Source organism: Emys orbicularis, chromosome 1 (genome assembly GCF_028017835.1).
Source record: "Emys orbicularis isolate rEmyOrb1 chromosome 1, rEmyOrb1.hap1, whole genome shotgun sequence".
Taxonomy (NCBI): Eukaryota; Metazoa; Chordata; order Testudines; family Emydidae; genus Emys; species Emys orbicularis.
The window spans coordinates 256687045-256707757 of record NC_088683.1 but is presented as its reverse complement, the minus strand read 5'-3'; the positions used below and the strand labels follow the sequence as shown (position 1 = coordinate 256707757).

At 44.6% G+C, this 20713-nt stretch overlaps 2 protein-coding genes across 2 annotated transcripts in view; one reads left to right on the top strand and one right to left on the bottom strand.

Annotated features, from left to right (window-relative positions):
- DCUN1D2 (defective in cullin neddylation 1 domain containing 2) overlaps window positions 1–3165 on the bottom strand; it is a 56005-nt gene extending 52840 nt beyond the window's left edge. Inside the window, exon 1 of the mRNA XM_065413912.1 lies at window positions 3092–3165. Coding sequence (XP_065269984.1) covers window positions 3092–3094 — 3 coding nt within the window. The 5' untranslated portion in view covers window positions 3095–3165. The remainder of the gene's footprint in view (window positions 1–3091) is intronic.
- A 9957-nt stretch (window positions 3166–13122) lies between these two features.
- TMCO3 (transmembrane and coiled-coil domains 3) overlaps window positions 13123–20713 on the top strand; it is a 55944-nt gene continuing 48353 nt past the window's right edge. The window contains exon 1 of the mRNA XM_065422251.1: window positions 13123–13584. Coding sequence (XP_065278323.1) covers window positions 13138–13584 — 447 coding nt within the window. The 5' untranslated portion in view covers window positions 13123–13137. The remainder of the gene's footprint in view (window positions 13585–20713) is intronic.

Genomic DNA, 20713 nt, shown 5'->3' with positions numbered 1-20713 from the left:
AACCAATTTAATTGGCTACTTTTATTCAGTAGAAAATAGGGTTTATAGGAACCATGAAATGTTTTTCTCAATGGCAATGAGTTGCGGCAAACCATAGCTCTATGTTCCCAGAGGATACTTCTGGAGAATACAGGAGTTGGGGGAAAGAGGTTTGAAAGAGAACAAAAATCTGCTACCAATGTGTTTTAGCATTATTCTCTGCTGTACATAAAGTAACTTTTTAAAAAAAATCAAACTCTCTTTGGGTTTCAATACATCTCTTTTACTCATCATAGTTAGTACAGTACAAGTTATGTTTCTGGGTAGATAACTAAGTTATCTGGGAAAACACTTCATAATTTGCTCACCCTAGTATTTAACAACAGTGTACAGTGACGCATTGACTTGCTAATACCTGATTATTAGAACAAGCTTTTATAATGTATTCTACTGCACACAGGGCCGGCTCTGGCTTTAAAAAAAAAAAAAACCTGCGGCGCAGCCGGAGCGCGGGGGGACCGGCTGGAGGGGGAGGGAACAGGCGGGAGAGAGAGAGAAGGGGGCGGCCAGGGCTACAGCAGGGACGCTGCCACGCGGCCCCTCCCGCTGCGCCGCCTCCTGCCGCCTGCCGCGAGGGCTCCGCTCCGGTCGGCAGGGAGGGAAGGAAGAGGCCTGCCCTGCAGGGCGCTCTGGTTCTCTGCGCCGCCGCCCCCTACAGGGCGGCTGGAGCGGAACAAGAACAACAACAACAAAAAAAGCGGCTGTGCCGCCCTAGGATTGGGCAGAATGCCGCCTCCAACAATCTGCCGCCCCAAGCACCAGCTTGCTCAGCTGGTGCCTGGAGCCGGCCCTGACTGCACATCACTGTTTCATGTTCAATGTGACACTACAGTTTAAATACACATACATCTTCTAGTCCACCCTTAACTCTTTTACACACTCTACATATAGTCATATCATTAAAAGATTATTGCAGATGATATAAGACAAGAAGTGCATCATATGCACAAGAAAGGGACTTTGTTCTTTCCTTCACAAATTTATTTTCTAAATATTGAAAAAATACAGAAAAGAATACTCATAAAATGGGAACAACTTTATAGCCACAGAAATAATTGCAATTGATTTTTCAAAGGAAATGTTAAATTATCTTTGTTGTTTCCCTACTGGAGATATTGTGTACATCTATTTATATTTTAAAAAATCCTAATTTTTTCTTGAAGTAGAAATATAAGAAATTTTTCTACAATAAAATCTTGTACATTTAAACAAGAGTCTTTCTAAGTTACAATTAATTTAGTGTTGGGTGACTTCACAATAGGAATCTGTAATATAACTTTTAGTTGTCATGGTTGTTAGAGACAATGTGGGTGAGGTAATATCTTTTATTAGACCAACTTCTGGTGGTGAAAGATACAAGCTTTCACCACTAGAAGTTGGTCCAATAAAAAATATTACCTCACCCACCTTGTCTCTCAAATATCCTGGGACAACATGGCTACAACACTGCAAACTACAAGTTATGTCATATATATAAGGTCTATGAACTTCAAGTAACCTGTCTCTTTTCTGCTTCAAAAGGACAGAGATGGTAAAGAAGATCATTCACTTCACCTCTCTGCCAATGCAGAATTGTTCTCCAAAACACAGTTTAAGTCCCATTTAAATTACATACAGGAACAGATTCTTTATTTTTAAAAAAGATACATAGAAATCATTTTTTCTAGCATGTCTTCTTTCTAAATGATCGCAACATAGTATGTATATTTTGTAATAGGTCACAATGAGGTGAAATACTTTATGTACTCTAACTTGAAAAGTACAATCTGCCACATGACCACCAAAACTCTAAAAATTGTTAAAATATATCACCTATTTAAAACAGATGTTGCAAGATGAGGCCTAATTTAGACTCTTTCCGAAATAGCTTTGATCACCTTTTAATTAATTGTAAATTCCTGTTACTTTTCTGGGCTTTCCAATTATGTACTTGCACAGCAGTGATACGGCCTTGGAATGTTGCTCAGTGGGACATAAACCTGCTTTCTTTTGCATGAACATATATTTCCCCTATACTCAGTCAAATATTTATTCCAGTAACAATCTATATATGCATTTCTATTTTGCCAATCATAGTCACATCTAGGTGCCCAAATACAATTTAAGCTTTCGTATTATCCTGATAGGAGTTTCCCAGTGCAATGGATTTGTACTCGCTAGGCTGACTTTCTTTGGGGACTGTGGTGGGCTAGAAGAAAACTTGCCAGCTCAAATAGTGGAGCCTCCCCTGAGGAAAATGACAATACACTTCTTTGACAACAATTTATGGAGTCACGCTTGTGATTTCACAGTTAGGGCTGAAAGAGGGTTTCCAATTTCCATATTATGGATGATTTTTCATTCTCGTCTAACTTTCTTTCCTTACAAAACAACAACACTGAGCAAGTCCGTGAGAGGGTGGCGCAACCACTCCAAGTGATGGGGGGGGGAGGGGAGTTTCCCTGGAGCTCCCTAAACCACCTTCCCCAAGCTCAGCACAGACACGTGCAGCACAAACGCAAGACACCCCATAAGCCGACTTAAATCCTCCCTTCCCCCCCACCCCAGCAGGGAGCTCCTCGCTGCTTCCCAAGGCCCTGCAAACTCCCAGCCCCCGAAACCTGTGCAGCCCAATTCCGCTGGGGGCGGCGGCCTGGGCCGGGCCCCACCCTCCCAAAAGACGGACACCGGGACAGGGGGAGGGAGGGACTCGGCTCCTGCCTTGGAAGCCCAAAGCCCAAAAAAGGGCAAGTACGTGCCGCTGCTCCCAGGCTCAGCTCTCAAAATACCCAAAGCCTCGCTCCGCCCCCCTCCGCGGGACCCTCCCGGCCGGGCGCCTCACGCCGCGGGCTCTGCCACCAGCTCCCCGGGACCCTCACTACCCCCCCGGCCCTGGCGGGGCCCTCCCTCTCCGCGCTTCTGTCCCTCTCCCTCCGGCCCCCCGCCCGGTGACCTTCCCTCCGCCGACCCCGCAGCAGGAAACACGGCTCCGCGCTGGCAGGGGCGGCGGGCGCTGTCCCCCCGCGGCACTGGGATCGGGAGAAAGGGGGGTGGGGGGTATTTTCCCACCTACCATCTTATCCCCGGCGCTTTGACCAACTTCACTGCCCAGCGCCGCCGCTTCCTGCGCAGGCGCGCACCGGTTCTCCTCAGCCACCTATCGCTGAGCGGCGCCGGCGAGCGGGCCCTGGGTCCCGGCCGCCTCTCTGGGAGCAGCAGTCCCCGCCTCGTCGCCGCGCCACAGGCACTGGAAAGTGGGCGCCCGACTGGAGGGGCACAGGGGACTACATCTCCCATGATGCACCGGGTCGACGAGCCGGAGACTGTTACCCACCGTGCACCGCGCCGGCGAGTCGGGACTACATCTCCCAGAGAGGACTGCGCGCGAAACGGGGCGGCAGTTTGCTGCCAGGGCGAGCTAGGAACTACAAATCCCATGTGATATTGCGCTTAAAGGAGCCGCATCTGCACTCAGCAACCGGTACTAAGGGAGGTAGCAGCTGGCGGTGTCGTCATTTTTCACCAGGGAACCGTTGAGGCCGTTGGGTCGGGCGCCCAATAGGAGTAGGGATAACGGCACGTGGCACCACCCCGGCTCCCTGGGAGTGGCCGCCCCCCGCTGGCTGGCTGGCTCGCTCGCTCGCCTGCGGCTCCTCCCGCTGCAGGTGAGCCGGGCGGATGGAGGCAGCGGCAGCCGGAGCCTAAAGCGGCCACCTCGCCCCAACCGGGCCTCGAGAGCCCGCGGCACCCGGACAGGCCGCCGCCCTGAGGTAGGAGCGGGCCGGCCCGGGCCGGTTCGGTTACTCCTGCGCCGGGAGGGCGGAAGGGGGGTGACCCGGATCCTACAGCTAAGAGCGGGTTCCCTGCCCTTACCGGGCACCGGGCCGAGTCACTCACAAGTGACAGCGAACAGTGGGGCTGCTGGGCCGGGACAGGCCGATGGGCACAGCCGGCCAAGTGGGGGCATCCCGCCCTGGGGAGACTCCGACACGCACAGCCCATGTTCCCCCCGCCACCCCCTCCCGGGTCAGCTCCCCCACCCCGGAGAGGCTGTGAGACGACACAGAGCGCAGCTTCTCCCCCTCCCTGGAGCGACCGTGACACACAGCGCAGCCCCCCTCACCCCCAAGAAAGCGTGAGACCAGAGGCGTAGTGAGCGCCCTCTGTACCCTCCGACCGGAGGGGGCCCCGCAAGGAAGGGGTCCCCTAAAAGTGGCAAAATAAATACCGCATTCCAGTTTCTGCATTGTAAGGGGCCCGCCTGGACATATGTTCGGAGGGGGCCACCGTTCGGAGGGGGCCACGTTCTTTGTTGCTACGGCCCTGCGTGAGACATACACATAGAGACACCATGAGAGAAACAGCACAGCTCCCCTACCCCAGAGAGACCGTGACACACACAGAACAGCTCTTCTCCCCCCCAGCCGCACCCCAGTCCTCAGCCTCCTCCCGGAGCCAGCACCTCGAACCATCTTCTGCACCAGCCCTGATCCTCCCAGAGCCAGAACCCTGTACCCCCTCCTGCATCCCAACCCCCTGCCCCAGCACTGACCCCTTCCCAGACTTTGCACCCCTCATCTCCTTCTGCATCCCAACACTCTGTCCTAGTGTGGAGCCCCCTCCCACACTGTGAACCCCTTGGCCCCAGCCCAGAGCCTGCACCCCCTCCTGAACCCTAAATCCCTGCCCCAGCCTGGTGAAAGTGAGTGAGGGAGAGCAAGTGATAGGAGGGGGAGATGGAGTGAGCAGGGTGGGGTTTTGGGGAAAGGGCAGGGTAGATCTTGGGTTGCCCTTACATTCAAAAAGTGATCTTGGGCAAAAAGGGTTGGAGACCACTGTTGTAATGGAAAACCACAAACTTTTGCTCCTTTCCTTATCTCTAGAGAGAGCAAAACTGTATAGGACATGGCAAAATCTCTTTCAGATATATCCAGAAGGGAAAAGTTGTCCTCTTCACACGTGTGCGGAAATAGATTTATAACAAAACCAGCCAAATCCTCACCAAACACTGGTTTAAAATCTGTTCCCAGTGAGACAGTTTGTTATGCTACCTATCCTGGTATGTCCCCCACACACCCCAGTCTCCTCCAGAATTAGTGATACTTGATAGCTTTGTCTCTTCAGAAGTTCACATTCCTTAATGGGATGATTTCTGCTGTTCATTCCCATATGGGCAACTTCGGCCCTGACCTTGTAAACACTTATGCATATGTTTAATTTTACTACTAAACATGGCCACTGTTGGAGACAGGATACTGGACTAGCTGGACTGTTTCCAGTATGGTTGTTCTTATGTTCTTGACTGAACATCAACAGTTTCTTATTATAATTTTGGCTGGATTGTTATAGGATCTTCTCGGCACAGTAGAGGGTCTTCTCTGTCCTACCCGTGTCTTTCATTACTTACATTCAAATAAAACTAGTAATTAAATTCCACACTATATGCTACGATTAAGACATTATAGTTGATGAATTAAATATTCAAAATTAAGGCAGTGCTCCTTTTTTCATATGACTTAAAATATGGTGTCTCAGTAGAATAAGATTTACAAATTCAGTTGGTAATATTTATTTTTAAATAAAGCAAGGGAATTCCATACAAAGGACTATGGTTAATGTAACTTTAGTTTTGAGAATTTAAACATTCAAATCATGAAAGGCAGAGTAAAGTTTGAATGCTTATTCCATTCCCTTTGCTTATGCCTCAAAATATAGGATTTCTTCATGTTTTTAAAACTATTTTTCTGATGTTTTCCAAATTTTTGAGGGGGAAAGCTACCCTGCAGTGAATTGTAACATGAAATTTCAGAGTAGCTTATTTTAGTAGTATAGACTGTTGAGAGTTAGGCTTATAACTGGATGATAAACTGAACCTTAACTATGGAGTAGCTACTATCATTCCACTGCAGTGTATTAACTGATCAGTAATTTATATTGTGCTTTTTCAAAAAAAATCCCTGTCATTAGCTCTTTGAAAAATCTTCTAACATATTTGGTTCATCTTACCTCCATGGTGGGTTGGCCTATGAATTTCAAATCCATTTTGTTGGCTGTGATGCCCCATTAATGTGTGTGGCTCGGTATTTTTGTTTGGTTTTGGTGTTTTTTGTGTTTGAGGTGTTAGTGGAAGTACTACAAAGATATATTAAATAGGAAGGGAAAGAGCTAGTGAAGGTCTCATTAGAGCAATGATATAAGTCCCTGTTCAGAAAAGAATTCCTATTCAGGATAGCACTTAAGCATAGGCTTAACTTTTAGCCTGTGCACAAGTACCTTTGACTTAATGCTTACATGCTTTCCTGAAACAATGCCATAAAGAAAAGGCTGTGGACTAGTGGGCAGGGTCTTTTGGGGGAGAGGTGGCTGTGACACTTCCTAGGGTTGTAAGGCACCTCACTATCACCTGCCCTTAACGTGAGGAAGCCTTGTCTGTGCCTGCAATGGGTCAGCTCCCCAACTGCAGTGGCCATGGGCAACACAGGCACTTACCTCTAGGCCTAGCAGGCCCTGCTGTCGCTTTACTGCAGAGGCCCCTAAAGTGTGGGGCGTGCCCCCATAGGAAGGCATGGAGGACCATCTGGGGGGGCGCAGCGGGATCCAGGCCAGTCTGCACGGGGGCGGGGAGGGAGCATCACCCATCCCCTCCCGGCCACCAGTTCTGCTGTGATCTGGGACCAGGATTGCGGGCAAGGCTAGGAGTGGAATTGCACCTGGCCACAGGCCTAGCCGCCAGCCCCCACCACAGCCCGGCTGCGCCTCCGCTCCAGCCCCCAGCCGTGGCCCCAGACCCAGACCCACCCCCAGCAGCAGCCCCAGCCTTGGTCCCCTTACCCCTGTCTGTGTCCACATCTTCCCCTGCCCCATCACAGCCCCGGCTCGAGGAAGGCAAGACAGGGGTAAGAGGGTGTGACCCTCAAAAGTTTGGGGACCACTGCTTTACAGGTTAGTGATTGGCACACTTCAACCTTTGAGCCCCCCGCCCCCAGGCATCTCCCTAGCATGTCCAGCCCCAGGTCCACTGGACACTTCAGTATTCACAGATTTGCTGCTTCCAAAGTAACGGTACACCCCAGCTATCCAGTTCCACCCCTGGTCACGTTTCTGCTTAACACACAGCAGTTAAATGTGTTTATAATGAAATCAAGTATTAAGTTTATTTAAGAAAGCACAGAGTCAAATAGTAGCAAGTAGAAGTACTGGAAACAAATGGTTATGTATAAAATAAAATCATAACACACGTTAGAGCCTAGATTTCATAAACAAGGTACTCTCCTGTCTTGTAAAGTATTGCTCACCCAAAATCTTTACAGCTAGGATGGCTGTGACCCTCCTTTCATGACACACTCTGTTTGTCTCCTAGGTGAAAGACCCGCTATGTCTCTTTCATTGCCAGATATACCAAAACAATCCTTCATCTTTACTCATAAACAGGGCACCCCTCTGCTGTTCCTGTAGGTTTCCTCTCTTGTAGATTTCACAGTCTCTTATTTAGACCCCGGCTAAGTGTGCAAATAGCATACACTGTGAGGCATACAATACCCATCTCTCCATCTGGCCATTTGTGTATCTGTAACCTCCTGTCTGAAAGGGACATTTCTGAGGTTTGTCACCTCCTGGTGACTTGCCATAACTCCAAGAGTTTAAGAGCATAATTTTCAGTATAGATACATAACTCCTTTACATTTTATCTGTACATACATTTCACAATGATTGTGACAAGAATGGCCATACTGGGTCAGACCAATTATCCATCTAGCCCAGTATCCTGTCTTCTGACAGTGACCAATTCCTCTGAAGCACCTGGGAATGAACAGAACAGGTAATCATTAAATGATCCATCCCTTGTTGTCCACTACCAGGTTCTGGCAGTCAGAGGCTAGGGACACTCAGAGCATGGGTGTGACGTTCCCCTCTGGTATTATCTGGACTGGTGATCTGCTAGGTCACTCCAATCCTTGACTCTGGGAGCCAGCCTTACCCTGCTCTGCTGTGAGAACCCCCACTCCTGGGCTGTTCACACACAGCCTCTGGCATGTAAGCTGCTCCCAGCTACTTGCAACCGAATGACACTAGCCAATATCTCAGACACAATCCTACAAACCTCTGTCTTGCAGTGTCAGTTATGCCCACTGGACGCTGCAAGCTTATATGAGTTCGTCAATTTAACAAAGAAATTGGTATATACCAGGCTTGCTATCCCAAGGGGAGTCTCTGACATACTTCAAACCAAATGCACTGTTTCAGGTAGAATAAACAAACAAATTTATTAACTATAAAAGAGATTTTAAGTGATTATAAGTCAATGCACAAGTCGGATTTGGTCAAACGAAATAAAAGCAAAATGCATTCTAAGCTGATCTTAACACTTTCAATGCCCTTACAAACTTAGATGCTTCTCACCACAGGCTGGCTGGTTGCCCTTCAGCCAGGCTCTCCCCGTTGATCAGTGCTTCAGTCGCTTGGTGTGGTGTCTGTAGATGTAGGTGGAAGAGAGAGAGCGAGAGCATAGCATAGCAAATGTCTTTCCCTTTTATCATGTCCTTTTCTTTCCTCTTGGCTTAGTGCCCCCCCCCCGCCCTTCAGAGTCAGGTGAGCATCACCTCATTGCAGTCCCAAACTGACCAAAGGAAGGGGGGGTGACTCACTCGAGAGTCCAACAGATCCTTTGTTGCTGCCTAGGCCAGTGTCCTTTGTTCCTGTGAGGCTGGGCTGAGTTTGTCTCATACCTGCCCCGATGAGGTGTGAACTGCCCCTCTGCTCTTGGAGAGTTTTTTGTCTGGGCTTGCTTTAAGCCATGAGGACACATTTTCAGCCTCATAACTATATACATGAAATTACAACCTATAACATTACTATAACAACAATGCTCAGTGCATCATGAGTCTTCCAAAGACACCCGACATGACAAACTTTGCATTGGATACCACACAACCATTTTATAAGGATGAACATGGGGGGTGTAGGGTGTTCCCACGAGGTACAGAACGTCACAACGGGGTTGCTTTTGGTAGAGACCTCACATGTCACCCTTTGGTGAGCTATTAGGGCCCTACTGAATTCACGGCCATGAAAAATGCATCATGGACCATGAAATCTGGTCTCCCCCTGTGAAATCTGGTCTTTTGAGTGCTTTTACCCTATACTATACAGATTTCACAGGGGAGACCAGCGTTTCTCAAATTGGGGGTCCTGACCCAAAAGGGAATTGCAGGGGGGTCATGGTATTGCCACCCTTACTTCTATGCTGTCTTCAAAGTTGAGTGGCTGGAGAGCAGCAGCTGTTGGCTGAGCGCCCAGCTCTGAAGGCAGTGCCCTGCCAGCAGCAGTGCAGAAGTAATGGTGGAAATACCATATCATGCCATCCTTACTTCTGTGCTGCTGCTGGTGGCGACTCTGCCTTCAGAGCTGGGCTCCTGGCCAGCAGCTGCCGCTCTCCAACTGCCCAGCTCTGAAGGCAGTGCCGCCACCAGCAGCCGCACAGCAGTAAGGGTAGCAGCACTGCAACCCCCCCTGCCATAACCTTGCGACACCCCACCCCCCCAACTCCCTTTTGGGTCAGGACTCCTACAATTAAAACACCATGACATTTCAGATTAAAATAGCTGAAATCATGAAATTTATTATATTAAAATTGTATGACTGTGAAATTGACCAAAATGGACCGTGAATTTGGTAGGACCCTAGTATATCTGACCCAGAGGATCCCTGTAAAACCCTATGCATCTCCTGTGCCCTCTGCCAGTTGACACCAAGAGGTTGCTGAGTCACAGTGGGTCACTCCTTTCCAGTTCAGGGAAGAAACAGAATTTGGAACTGAAAAGCAATAGACACTGGGAAACAGATCATTTTGCTTACATAGAAGGTCTTTCTGCCTACTAGTGTCTCTAAGTTAAGGAGTTGGGGTTTCCCCCCTCTTTTTCTTGACTTAAGCAAACCACCCTTTGTTTGCTGTTCTGCTCTTTATTCTTTAGACCAGGTCTTGAGGGTTTATAGTGAGCAATTAAGGAATGTAGGCAGTGTTAAATGGCTGGATCTCTTAACCGTTCAATTCCAGACCAATGTTTTAAATGTATTAGAGAGACAAGGTGGGTGTGGTAGTATCTTTTATTGGACCAACTTCTGTTGGTGAGAGAGACAAACTTTCGAGTCACACACAGCTCTTCTTCTGACCTGAAGAAAAGCTCTGTGTGGCTCAAAAACTTGTCTCTCACCAACAGAAGTTGGTCCAATAAAAGATATTGCCTCCCCCACCATGTCTCTCTAATATCCTTGGATTGATACAACTACATCATCTGAAATGTATAGCAGGGTTTTTTTAAGTATATATTTTGGAGAGGTGTTAGCTGGACTTCCTTACTTTCATAGGTTATGGCTACACTAAAGAGCTTACAGCGGCACAGCTTAATTGCTCCAGCCCCTGCGAGCGGTGGTAGCTGTGTCAGTAGGAGAAGTTCTCCCACTGACATAGCGCTGTCCACACCAGCGCTTAAATTGGCATAAGTTATGTCACTGAGGGGGGTGGCTAATTCACACCCCTGAGTGACATAATTTAAGTCGAGTTAAGCTGTAGTGTAGCCTTAGCCATAGTAATTCTTTCCACTGATTTTTTTTTGTTTTGTTTTTCTTTTGGAATATAATACCCAGGTCCATCCACCAATTTTAAGACCCTTCATTGGCTTCTTCTCTCCCTATTAATCAAATCAAGTTTCTCATCCTTGTTTTCAAAGTGCTTCACAGCTCAGGTCCTTCCTACATGTCCACTCATCTCTATTCACTCACTCAAGACACATGTCTACGTATGCTCTTCATGTCCTCTTACTCACAAACTCCTCTTTGTGCCATATTCCGTGATGCTGCTACCTGGAGCCCCCACTCCCTGACTCACTATGTTACATCCACAACTATTCATCTTTCAAGCTCCTTAAAAAACATTTGTCTTCCAAATGGTCTTTAAACTCTAGCCCTATTGGCAATCTTTCTCTGGTTTAAAAACAGAATTAAAAAAAATGACAAGCAGATTTTTTTTTCTGTGTGTGTGTGTGTGTGTATATATGTGTATATATATATATATTTTCACTGTGTGTGTGTGTGTATATATATATATTAGTTAGAATAATAAATAAACATTCATTTCACAGGCTCTTACCATGTTAATTATTTGAACAACAATTTTGGTTTTGTGATTTTAATCATCTCACCTCTTCTGCTGCATGCAAGGTCAGCGTCCGATATTAGCACATCTATACTGTTGGGAGTGAAGGCATGCTTTAGGCCAGATAGAAGCCTGCTGTGATTTTTAAGACTCTGTTTTGATAACATTTAACAGCTTAAGCTTAGGTAGAACTGCGCATGTGTAAAGACATTGCAGAGTAATTATGTTTGGTATTGTGCTTGTGTAAGGAAAATGCAGCGTAATAGTTTGGGGGGGAAAAATGTAGCTACAAAGCTAGAAAAAATTAGTTTGCACTAACACAAAACCTATACTGACAGGACAAGAGAGTTAACATAAAAATAAACTAATACATAGATATACCCTCCCTGCCTTCCTACCCTCAAAATATAAAGAAGTTAGTCTAAACAATGGAAAGCTGAAATTGTATATTCTCCGGTGTTGGGGGTGACTGTGTGGTGAAACCATCCTAATGAGCTTCCCACTTGTAAGTAAATAAGAATTTCTTACTAAGTGTTTTGCCTAACAAAAATTTGTTAAACCAGTCTGCTGAGTAGTAAATCTCTCAGTCAAATGTATACATTGGCTTATAACTCAAACCCCCATCTTTCTTCAAGAGGCCAGTTGCAGCAAAGGTCCCTGTGGCATGATCTAAAAGTTGACAAATCTAAGCTATTTTAGAACAGGGATAGGAGTGAATTCCAGCAGCTTAGGGCCCTTATGGAGAGCACTCTGCCAGCCCTTCCTCCTCTCTTATTATATCTAGTGACCTAACATCATCAACTCTGCTCATTGTAATTGGCAGTGTATCATGAGTAGAGAGCTAGTGTCTCAGTTGGACTGATCAACTTATTTGTGCTTGTAATCTTTCTTGACTACGGTTATTGCTCCAAAGTTCAAAATTGCAGCTAAATATTAAGGCAAATATTTACCTGTTCTACTGAAAATTTGCTCAAATTTAAATTAAATTCTGCAATTCTAGAATGGCATGTTTAGATGGCAAAAACATAATTTTATTTATTTTTTAAGGAAATCTAAGTCCTTTATTGGGTACCATGTTTGCACATAATTTCTGAACTAATGGAGACTATGCACATCCTTTGTCCATTATTTGAAATCCTACCATAGTTAGTCAAAATTGTGTCTTTAACACTATCTTTTTAAATGTTTATTTTGAATTATTTATTATCAGCACTAGGAGATTTTCCTCAGAAAACCACTGAAAAATGATGTTGAGAGATACTGGGATAGCTTAGGGAAATCGGTCCAAGTCCGTCTCAGGCTGGAAATGACAAAAAGTCAGGAAAATCTCATTGCTATGTGTCCTATGTGAAATGAGAATTTTGCAGGCATGATTTATATTGTAATCTCTTTGAGGCAAAGAGTTTGTTTTTCTGTATCTTCTATAATGCAGCTATTATACTTTGAGGTGCTATCCATAATTTGACAATGACATACATATTTTTGTTTAAATGTAGGCTTGAAAAGCACAGATGGTTCATGGATATTGTAAACAGAGCAAACTTGCATACTAGTAACTAAATATAACCCTTATCTTAACAGCTTAACAAATAAGTTTAAAAAAACACATCCACATATCATTCAAAAGAAGCATGAGTGACCAGTGTGGTACTGCTAAGCTTTACAGCTTGATGGATTTAAAACAAGTTCTTACGTTTTGGAAAACAGGTAGTCCAGGAAAACAAAAAATGTTACTAAACCAGAAAGATTTGGTGGTTTTGACTATCTATTGATCAAGGGAGAACACACACTTTTTATTAGACTTCATTTGAGACTTCTTTTTAAAATTGGATTTGATCCAGTGGCCCAATACTGAACCATGTTTGACAGCTAATGTGTATTATCTTTCAGCACAACATGTGTATTCGAAATGCAAAGAGCATATTATAGAAGGCTTTGGACTGTTCCTGGTTGTATACAGTAATACAATGAAGGCAATTGAATTTAATTCCCTATGGATATTGATTTCACTACTTTGCTGCCAGTTATTGAACACTGCAGAGCACGAAGATGTAGTAAAGCATGCAATAAAGCTGCATCGTGGGAAAGGTGCTGCTGTCACACAGAGAAAACAATGGGTCTTAGAAAACTGCAGAAAGCTATCTGGGCTCCTTCGCCAAAAGAACGTGGTTCTCAACAAACTAAAAAATGCAATAAGATCAGTGGAGAAGGACTTGGGGCTGTCAGATGAAGAGAAACTTTTTCAGGTGCACACATTTGAAATTTTCCAAAAGGAGCTGAATGAAAGTGAAAACTCAGTCTTTCAAGCAATCCATGGACTCCAAAGAGCCCTTCAAGGTGATTACAAAGATGTTGTAAACATGAAAGAAAGTAGTAGACAGAGATTGGAGGCCTTGAGAGAAGCTGCAATAAAGGTAGTACTTTCCAATTTTACTAATGCATTACGGAGGGTAATGTGGTGAAGGTTTCATAGGGATCTCTAATTATTAAAAAGAGGTTTAAATTATTTTGTTTTGTATGAAAAATATGGATCTACACCAAACTTTCAACACTTATTCCTAGTGTTAAGATGGAATTTTGAGCAAAGCTAGTAGTAAATCTGTTCTCTTCAGGTAAGTTAGAAGTAATGTAGCAGTAACAGGGAGTTTCCTTATTGAAGTTTAGAGAAGGTTAATAATTAATTATAAAAAAAAACAATCTAATGAGAACCCCTGTAACTCCCAACTCCAGCATTACTTCAGAAGGCAAAGAAATATGAGAGGTGAGACTATTCATATACTTTGGCAGTAATATAGCATTTTTGTCATAACTGCACTTCTTTGTGTCAAGACAAGCCAACTGAGATTGTTTTATAAAGAAGGCAATCACTTTAAAGCACAGAAGTGTGATAGTGAAGCATGAGTGTTTCACTGACTATTGTGGCTCTACAGACTGACCTTGATCTGTTAGGGTTCACCAAAGGGAGCCCCAGTCCAACAGACCTGGCAAAGTTTAGAGAGACAAGGTGGGTGAGGTAGTATCTTTTATTGGACCAACTTCTGTTGGTGAGAGAGACAAGCTTTCGAGCTTACACAGAGCTCTTCTTCAGGTCTCAGAAACTTAGAGAGTGGAAAAATTTGTCAGAGCAGGGCTGCTCTCTGGGGAACCACAGCAGGTCTCTGTGACACTCTGTATCTCAAAGTAGCACTCTGGAACCCCATATTCACCACTGTGATATGATTAGGATATGTTTGGTACAAACACATGCTTTGTGAGGTATCATTTTAAAAGTCTTAATCTATTGAACATTAATAATCTCTTGGATTGTATGTACTGTCAGTGTATGTGGAATTATGAAGTATTGAAATATGTTGGGAGGTTGGGAGATTCCGATGAGACTTTCAGTAAGGGCAAAGGAGCACCCATCACTGGCCATATGGACGTTGATAGCCCATTAAGAAAACAATCCACTATCCCAGAGGCTCCTTACAGAAGGCATGTACACAATGGAGACTGCTTGACCAATGGGAACTGACCCCCATGCCACAGCGAGGCTCTTTCTAGCAGCTGGAAGAAGGTGTAAAAAGAGAGTAACATCATCATTTGGCCTCTCTCCCCTGCCCCCCATCTCAACACCTGGAAAATCTTCTGGTAGAAAAAGACTTTGAACTGGGGAATTTGGACCCAGTCTGGAAAAGGGTTCAGTCTGGATATTGAGGAACTGTCAGCTGCTTGTATCATCTGTCAGGGTGAGAAACTGCTTGATTCAAATCTTGCTTAGTCTCTTTAAGTTAGAATTTAGACTGCGAGTTTATTTTTGTTTCTTAAGTAACCAACTTTGCTCTCTCTGCCTGTTACTTAAAATCTATCTCTCTGTACTTACTACATGTGTTTTATAATTTACCTAAAACAGTGTGTTTTTGGTTGAAGTGCTAGGGGAACCTCAGCTCAGATTACAAAGACTGGTGCATGTCCACTTTCCTATGAAGAAGTGGCGAACTTATTAATGAGTTCGCACTGTCCAAGAGAACCTTGAACAGTGCAAGATGGTGCATTTCTAGAGTGCAATGCTGGAGAGCTCGGGGAATTGGCTGGAGCCTCTCTGGTGGTGGTTCATGAGTGGCAGGTAGATCATTTATGTAACTCAGTTGGGTGTCTCTGCCTGTGGATGTCTGTGTGAGTGCAGTACCTGTAAGAGGCTTGTAGCTTGACATCAGCATCACAGTGTGAGAGGCAGCCAGCCCAGGTTGGTGAGTTTGGAGGGCTCAGCGGTCCTACAGTTCAGCTTACACCCCCAGGGACCCCGTCACAGTCTCCCATCCAGAGAAAGTGGCATTATAGTGGAGTTACATGCAGTGATTCCTTCGGCACATTCACTGTAATCCTCTTGTTTTCCTTGCCCCCTCTCCATCCATTATTGTAGAAAATATAATCAGAAATGTTCTGATGTTTACAAGATAGGAGGAAGGAAATAGAAGTGAGTTGTCGTGGAAGGCAGGGAAGAATGTGATGGGGGGACATGGCTTATGTGACTGGGAGATCCATGCAGGGGTATAAGTGCTGGGGACCTGGAGGCAGAAAATGGGCATAGATCAGGGTTTCTCAACCCATAGGTCAGGACCCAAAGTTGGATCACCAGAATGTTTCAAAGGGGCTCCTGTCCCACAGGGCTGGCTGGGCTCACCTCTCTGCTCCAGGCACTGCAACCTCTGGGGTCACAGCGCCACTCAGCTTTGGCCCAGCTGTCATGATGATGGGAGCCTGGGTAGGCCAAATTTGAGCGAGTGGCACTTCACCCCCATAAGAACACAAGAACAGCCATAGTGGGTCAGACCAAAGGTCCATCTAGCCCAGTATCCTGTCTTCCGACAGTGGCCAATTCCAAGTGCCTCAGAGGGAATGAACAAAACAGATAATCATCAAGTGATCCATTCTCTGTCGCTCATTCCCAGCTTCTGGCAAACAGGCTAGGGACACCATCCCTGCCCATCCTGGCTAATAGCCATTGATGGACCTATCCTCCATGAATTTATCTAGTTCTTTTTTGAAGAAGCTACTCTTCCCCTCTTCTGCTCCCTTCCACGACAACTCACTCCCATTTCCTTCCCTCCTATCTTGTAAACATCAGAACATTTCTGATTATATTTTCTACAATAATAGATGGAGAGGGGGCAAGAAAAACAACCCCATGAGCCAGGTCACAACTCCACTCTCACAAATTTGGTGCAGTCGAGAGTGGTAGGGCCAAACCTGAGCAGTGCTGCAACCCTTGAGGTTGCAATGCCCAGAGCAGAGAGCCAAGTCCAGCCAGCCGCACAGCACAGGAGCTGCAGGAACCGCCACTGTGGGATGAGTGTTAGGCAGGACTCAATCCCCCCTGGGGAGCAGGATCCGACCGAAACCACTCCAGGGCAGGGCGGCAACCAGAGTGGGGCAGTCGTCCAGGGTGTGCGGTAGGGCCAGGGCTTGGGGAGGGAGCATCCCCTGTTTCGGTTTCTGGAGTGCCTCACTGCTAAGGGCTGGTCTACACTAACCCCCCCACTTCGGACTAAGGTACGCAAATTCAGCTACGTTAATAACGTAGCTGAATTCGAAGTACCTTAGTCCGACGTTACCGCGGTCCAGACGCGGCAGGAAGGCTCCCCCGTCGATGCTGCGTACTCCGCTCGCCGAGCTGGAGTACCAGCGTCGAAGGCGAGCACTTCCGGGATCGATCCGGGGCACTTCCGGGATCGATCCGGGATCGATTTATCGCGTCTTAACCAGACGCGATAAATCGAACTCAGAAAATCGATTGCTTACATCCGGACCCGGATGTAAGTGAAGACGTACCCTAAGAGTGCCAAAATCAGGTCAGACTGTCAGAAATCAGGGCAGACACCCCAAATTGGTGGTATAGTCCTTCTGGATCATTATATCAGTTCTACCATGGAGCCACAGACCAGTCCCCTTTAGGCTCTCCCTGCCCTTACTTTACCATTCACACAGATTGGACTTTATGATGAAAGGTTATTAAAAACCAAAATTCACCACCCATTAGGTTTCCAGACCCAAAAGGCCAGTCACTTACCCCAGGTCAAAATATGCTCCAGATCTCACCAAAGGCAATGCTGTAGCCAATCCTTTAGTAAACTAAAGATTTATTAATTAGGAAAAAGCAATGAGAGTTATAGCAAGTTTAAAGCAAATAAAATACATTACAGGTGAATTAGGGTTTGTAGGTTCAAAATAAAAGCAGTGATGTAGCAATCTGCCAGTCTCATTGTCTTTTCAGAGTAGCAGCCGTGTTAGTCTGTATCCGCAAAAATAACAGGAGTACCTGTGGCACCTTAGAGACTAACAAATTTGTTAGTCTCTAAGGTGCCACAAGTACTCCTGTTATTATTGTCTTTTCACAAATTCTCTCAGGGTTTTTCCAAAGTGGATTTGGGGAACTCTGTCTTGTATCTAGAAAGCTACCAGACACATCCAAAAAGATAAGAGATGGCAGGATCATTCCCAGCATCCAGTATTTATAGTTGAAAATAGCCTGCCAAGTGTTTTTAGCACAGCATGTGTCCCTAGATTTCCCTTTGTTGAGCACACAACGCCCATGCTTTGAAGTCAATGTTCCTCCTTGCTGAGCAACTTTAGACACATTAGTATAGATAAATGGGAACAATGTGATAGCCAAAAACATTTAGCTTTCATGCAGTTTTACGCATCAAATGAAGCCACAACTAATCACTAACACACATTATTGTTCCAGGATTAATTAAGTATACAGACAGCAATCACAGGTAAAATTAGCGTAAATGTACTTAATGGGGCATGTGCCATGTAAACACAGTGTGGCAATATCTTCCTTTGTTCTATTCTAACAAGTGGATACAATAACATTAGCAACCAATAGGTTCATAGACAAGTGGATATAATAACATTAGTATTTCTTCTGATCTAGGGTTATTTACTATAGTGTATACTTAATAGCAAATAAGCAACAGGATATTGCCAAAATTAACAATCAGATTTTACAAGTGGGTTGCTTCGCATGTTACAATACCTCTTGACGTTCCTCTGAGGTTCACAGACAGGTGAACTACCTATTTCTTTTAATCTAAGCTAGTTTGCCTGCATCACAACCTCCAGCTCCTGACTCACCTTAGCAGGCCACCCAGCATGACTGGGTTGGGGGGGGAGGGCGCAACCAAAAAACCTGGGGGCAGGGTGGGCACATGAACCTGTGTACCCCCCCACCCACGTCACATCTAGTAGGGGGTGCAAATATGCTTGCTTGCCCCGGGCGCTAAAATGCCTAGTTATGGCTCTGCCCCAGGGCTTCTATCCCCAGACTATTTAATGGATCGCGACAGGCCGTAAATATTTATAAATGGGCCCTGAGCCCAAAAAGTTTGAGGACCACTGGCATAGATGATGCAAAAGACTGAGGTATCCAAGAAGGAGGTGCAAGGGGTGATGTGAACAGAGGGTAGGATGCAAGCTGAGACACTCATGGAGCAGTCTGCTCTAAACACGGGGAATGAGGGGTGTGGAAAGTTTGGCAGAGAGTACTTTGAACACAGTGTTCTCCAACCAAGCCCCACCGCATGCCTCCATGCCACTGCTTCATGGGAGTGCAGGAGATGGCCTCTGCAGCATCTAGCTTTCTGAAGCTGTGGCAATCATTATGAAATTAACATGAGTTTTGACAATTTCACTGCTGTACAAAACTTTAAGTGGGGAAAAATGCAGATTCACATCAACCAAACCATTTTGTGAATTGTTCTAGTTTAAAAAAGAAATGAATTGAGAAAATCGAAATGTTTCTTTGACATTTTAAAAATTAAACTTTATTTTTTTATTCAAAATGACTTTTTATTTAGAAATTGTCTCCAGTTTTATTACAAAACCCCCCTAAAAACGTAAAAAAGCTCAGTTGAAATGACACCTTTCATCTGACTCTAAAAGATTTTTTTAAAGTTATTTGGAACTATCAGCAAACCACACATTGTTTTTTCCTACGGATCTAGTTCCAAAAAGCAGCTGTGAAGCTAATCAGAATCTTACACATTTCACTCTCCTGCTGCTTTGCAAAGGTACTAGTAGCAAAAGAGGTACTGGAGAGATCTGTCTGCAGACTTGGGAATAAATCACTGCATTGGATTACATTTTAGTCACATTTTGAAGATTCTTTGGAACTATAAGATCTAGAAACTTTTTTTTTTTTTAAAGAGAGCTTAGATTCTGCTGAAGTGGAGGGTGTTCCCCTTGTGTGTCATGTCAGTCTTCTTACTCACCTGCGACAAGTAGATTATTTTAAACCTCCCTTTTTTTATATTTGTAAAACATTAGCATGGTGATTTAACAATCTTATATAAAGCATAATAATGAGAGATGACACTGGAAAATGGTGGTTGAAAAGAGAGGGAAGTTTACATGAGGTAATTTTAAGGTTACTTGTTTGCCCATTATTCGTTTTGTTCTAGTTTATTTGTATTAAGTGTGTTAATTCCTTAGTTAATATTGATGTGTTCACAGGAAGCACTTTTTCACTTTCCCAGTGGGCTGTTAGGTGCAAAAGCCAAAACTCTGGGTGTCTGTGGCCTACTGTCTTCACCTCTTACTCCTTAATAGGCTGAAGCATATAGCTTCTAGCTCCTGAGTGTCATGTCAGTTTCATATTGTTGTTACTTGAAAAAGATGTTTGTTATTCACAAAGGGGAGCCAAAAACGAAGGATGCGGGAGGGTGCAATATTGGAGGCCTCTTATGTCTTCCATTCTTCCGCCTTTTACTCCTTCTTACAGCAGAGAAGCTCTAGAGCAGTGGTCCCCAACCTTTTTGTGGCCAATAGCACATTCATGTTTTCAGACGAGTGTGGCGGGTGCCAACAATTTTTCAAGGCTTATTTTGTATTTGTACATTAAATAATACGAAAAACATCATATTTAATATTACATAATATATGAATCCATAAGATAAAAGTAATTTTGCATGTAAAAGGTATTAATTAAATTATTCGGCAATTACTCTTTCATCTACCTGTAAGAAAAATTAAGGACTTCTTAAAAAATAAATATCATAAACCGTTTTCATCTTATTTTAAAAAAGTAAAATTATTTTTTGATTGGACAGGTATTTTTTGGAAAAATTTAGACTAGCTGTAGCAGAAAGTGAGGCTAGTAATATTTCAGTCCTATATATAAAACATTGTTGAACTGCTGGTCCAAATATAATTATTTATTATTCTTACTTTAACATAGCCAGTTATGGTTAATTAAAAAATATTCTTTGTATTGTTACTTGTATCTGGATTTCAATAAACAAACAAATATGAAAAAAGTTAAACACAAGTTAATCATACGTGCTCATCAGCACTTAATGGAAAATAGGTTTCAGAGTAGCAGCCGTGTTAGTCTGTATCCGCAAAAATAACAGGTGTACTTGTGGCACCGTAGAGACTAACAAATTTATTAGAGCATAAGCTTTCGTGGGCTACACCCCACTTCTTCGGATGCATATAGAGTGAAACATATATTGAGGAGATATATATACACACATACAGAGAGCATGAACAGGTGGGAGT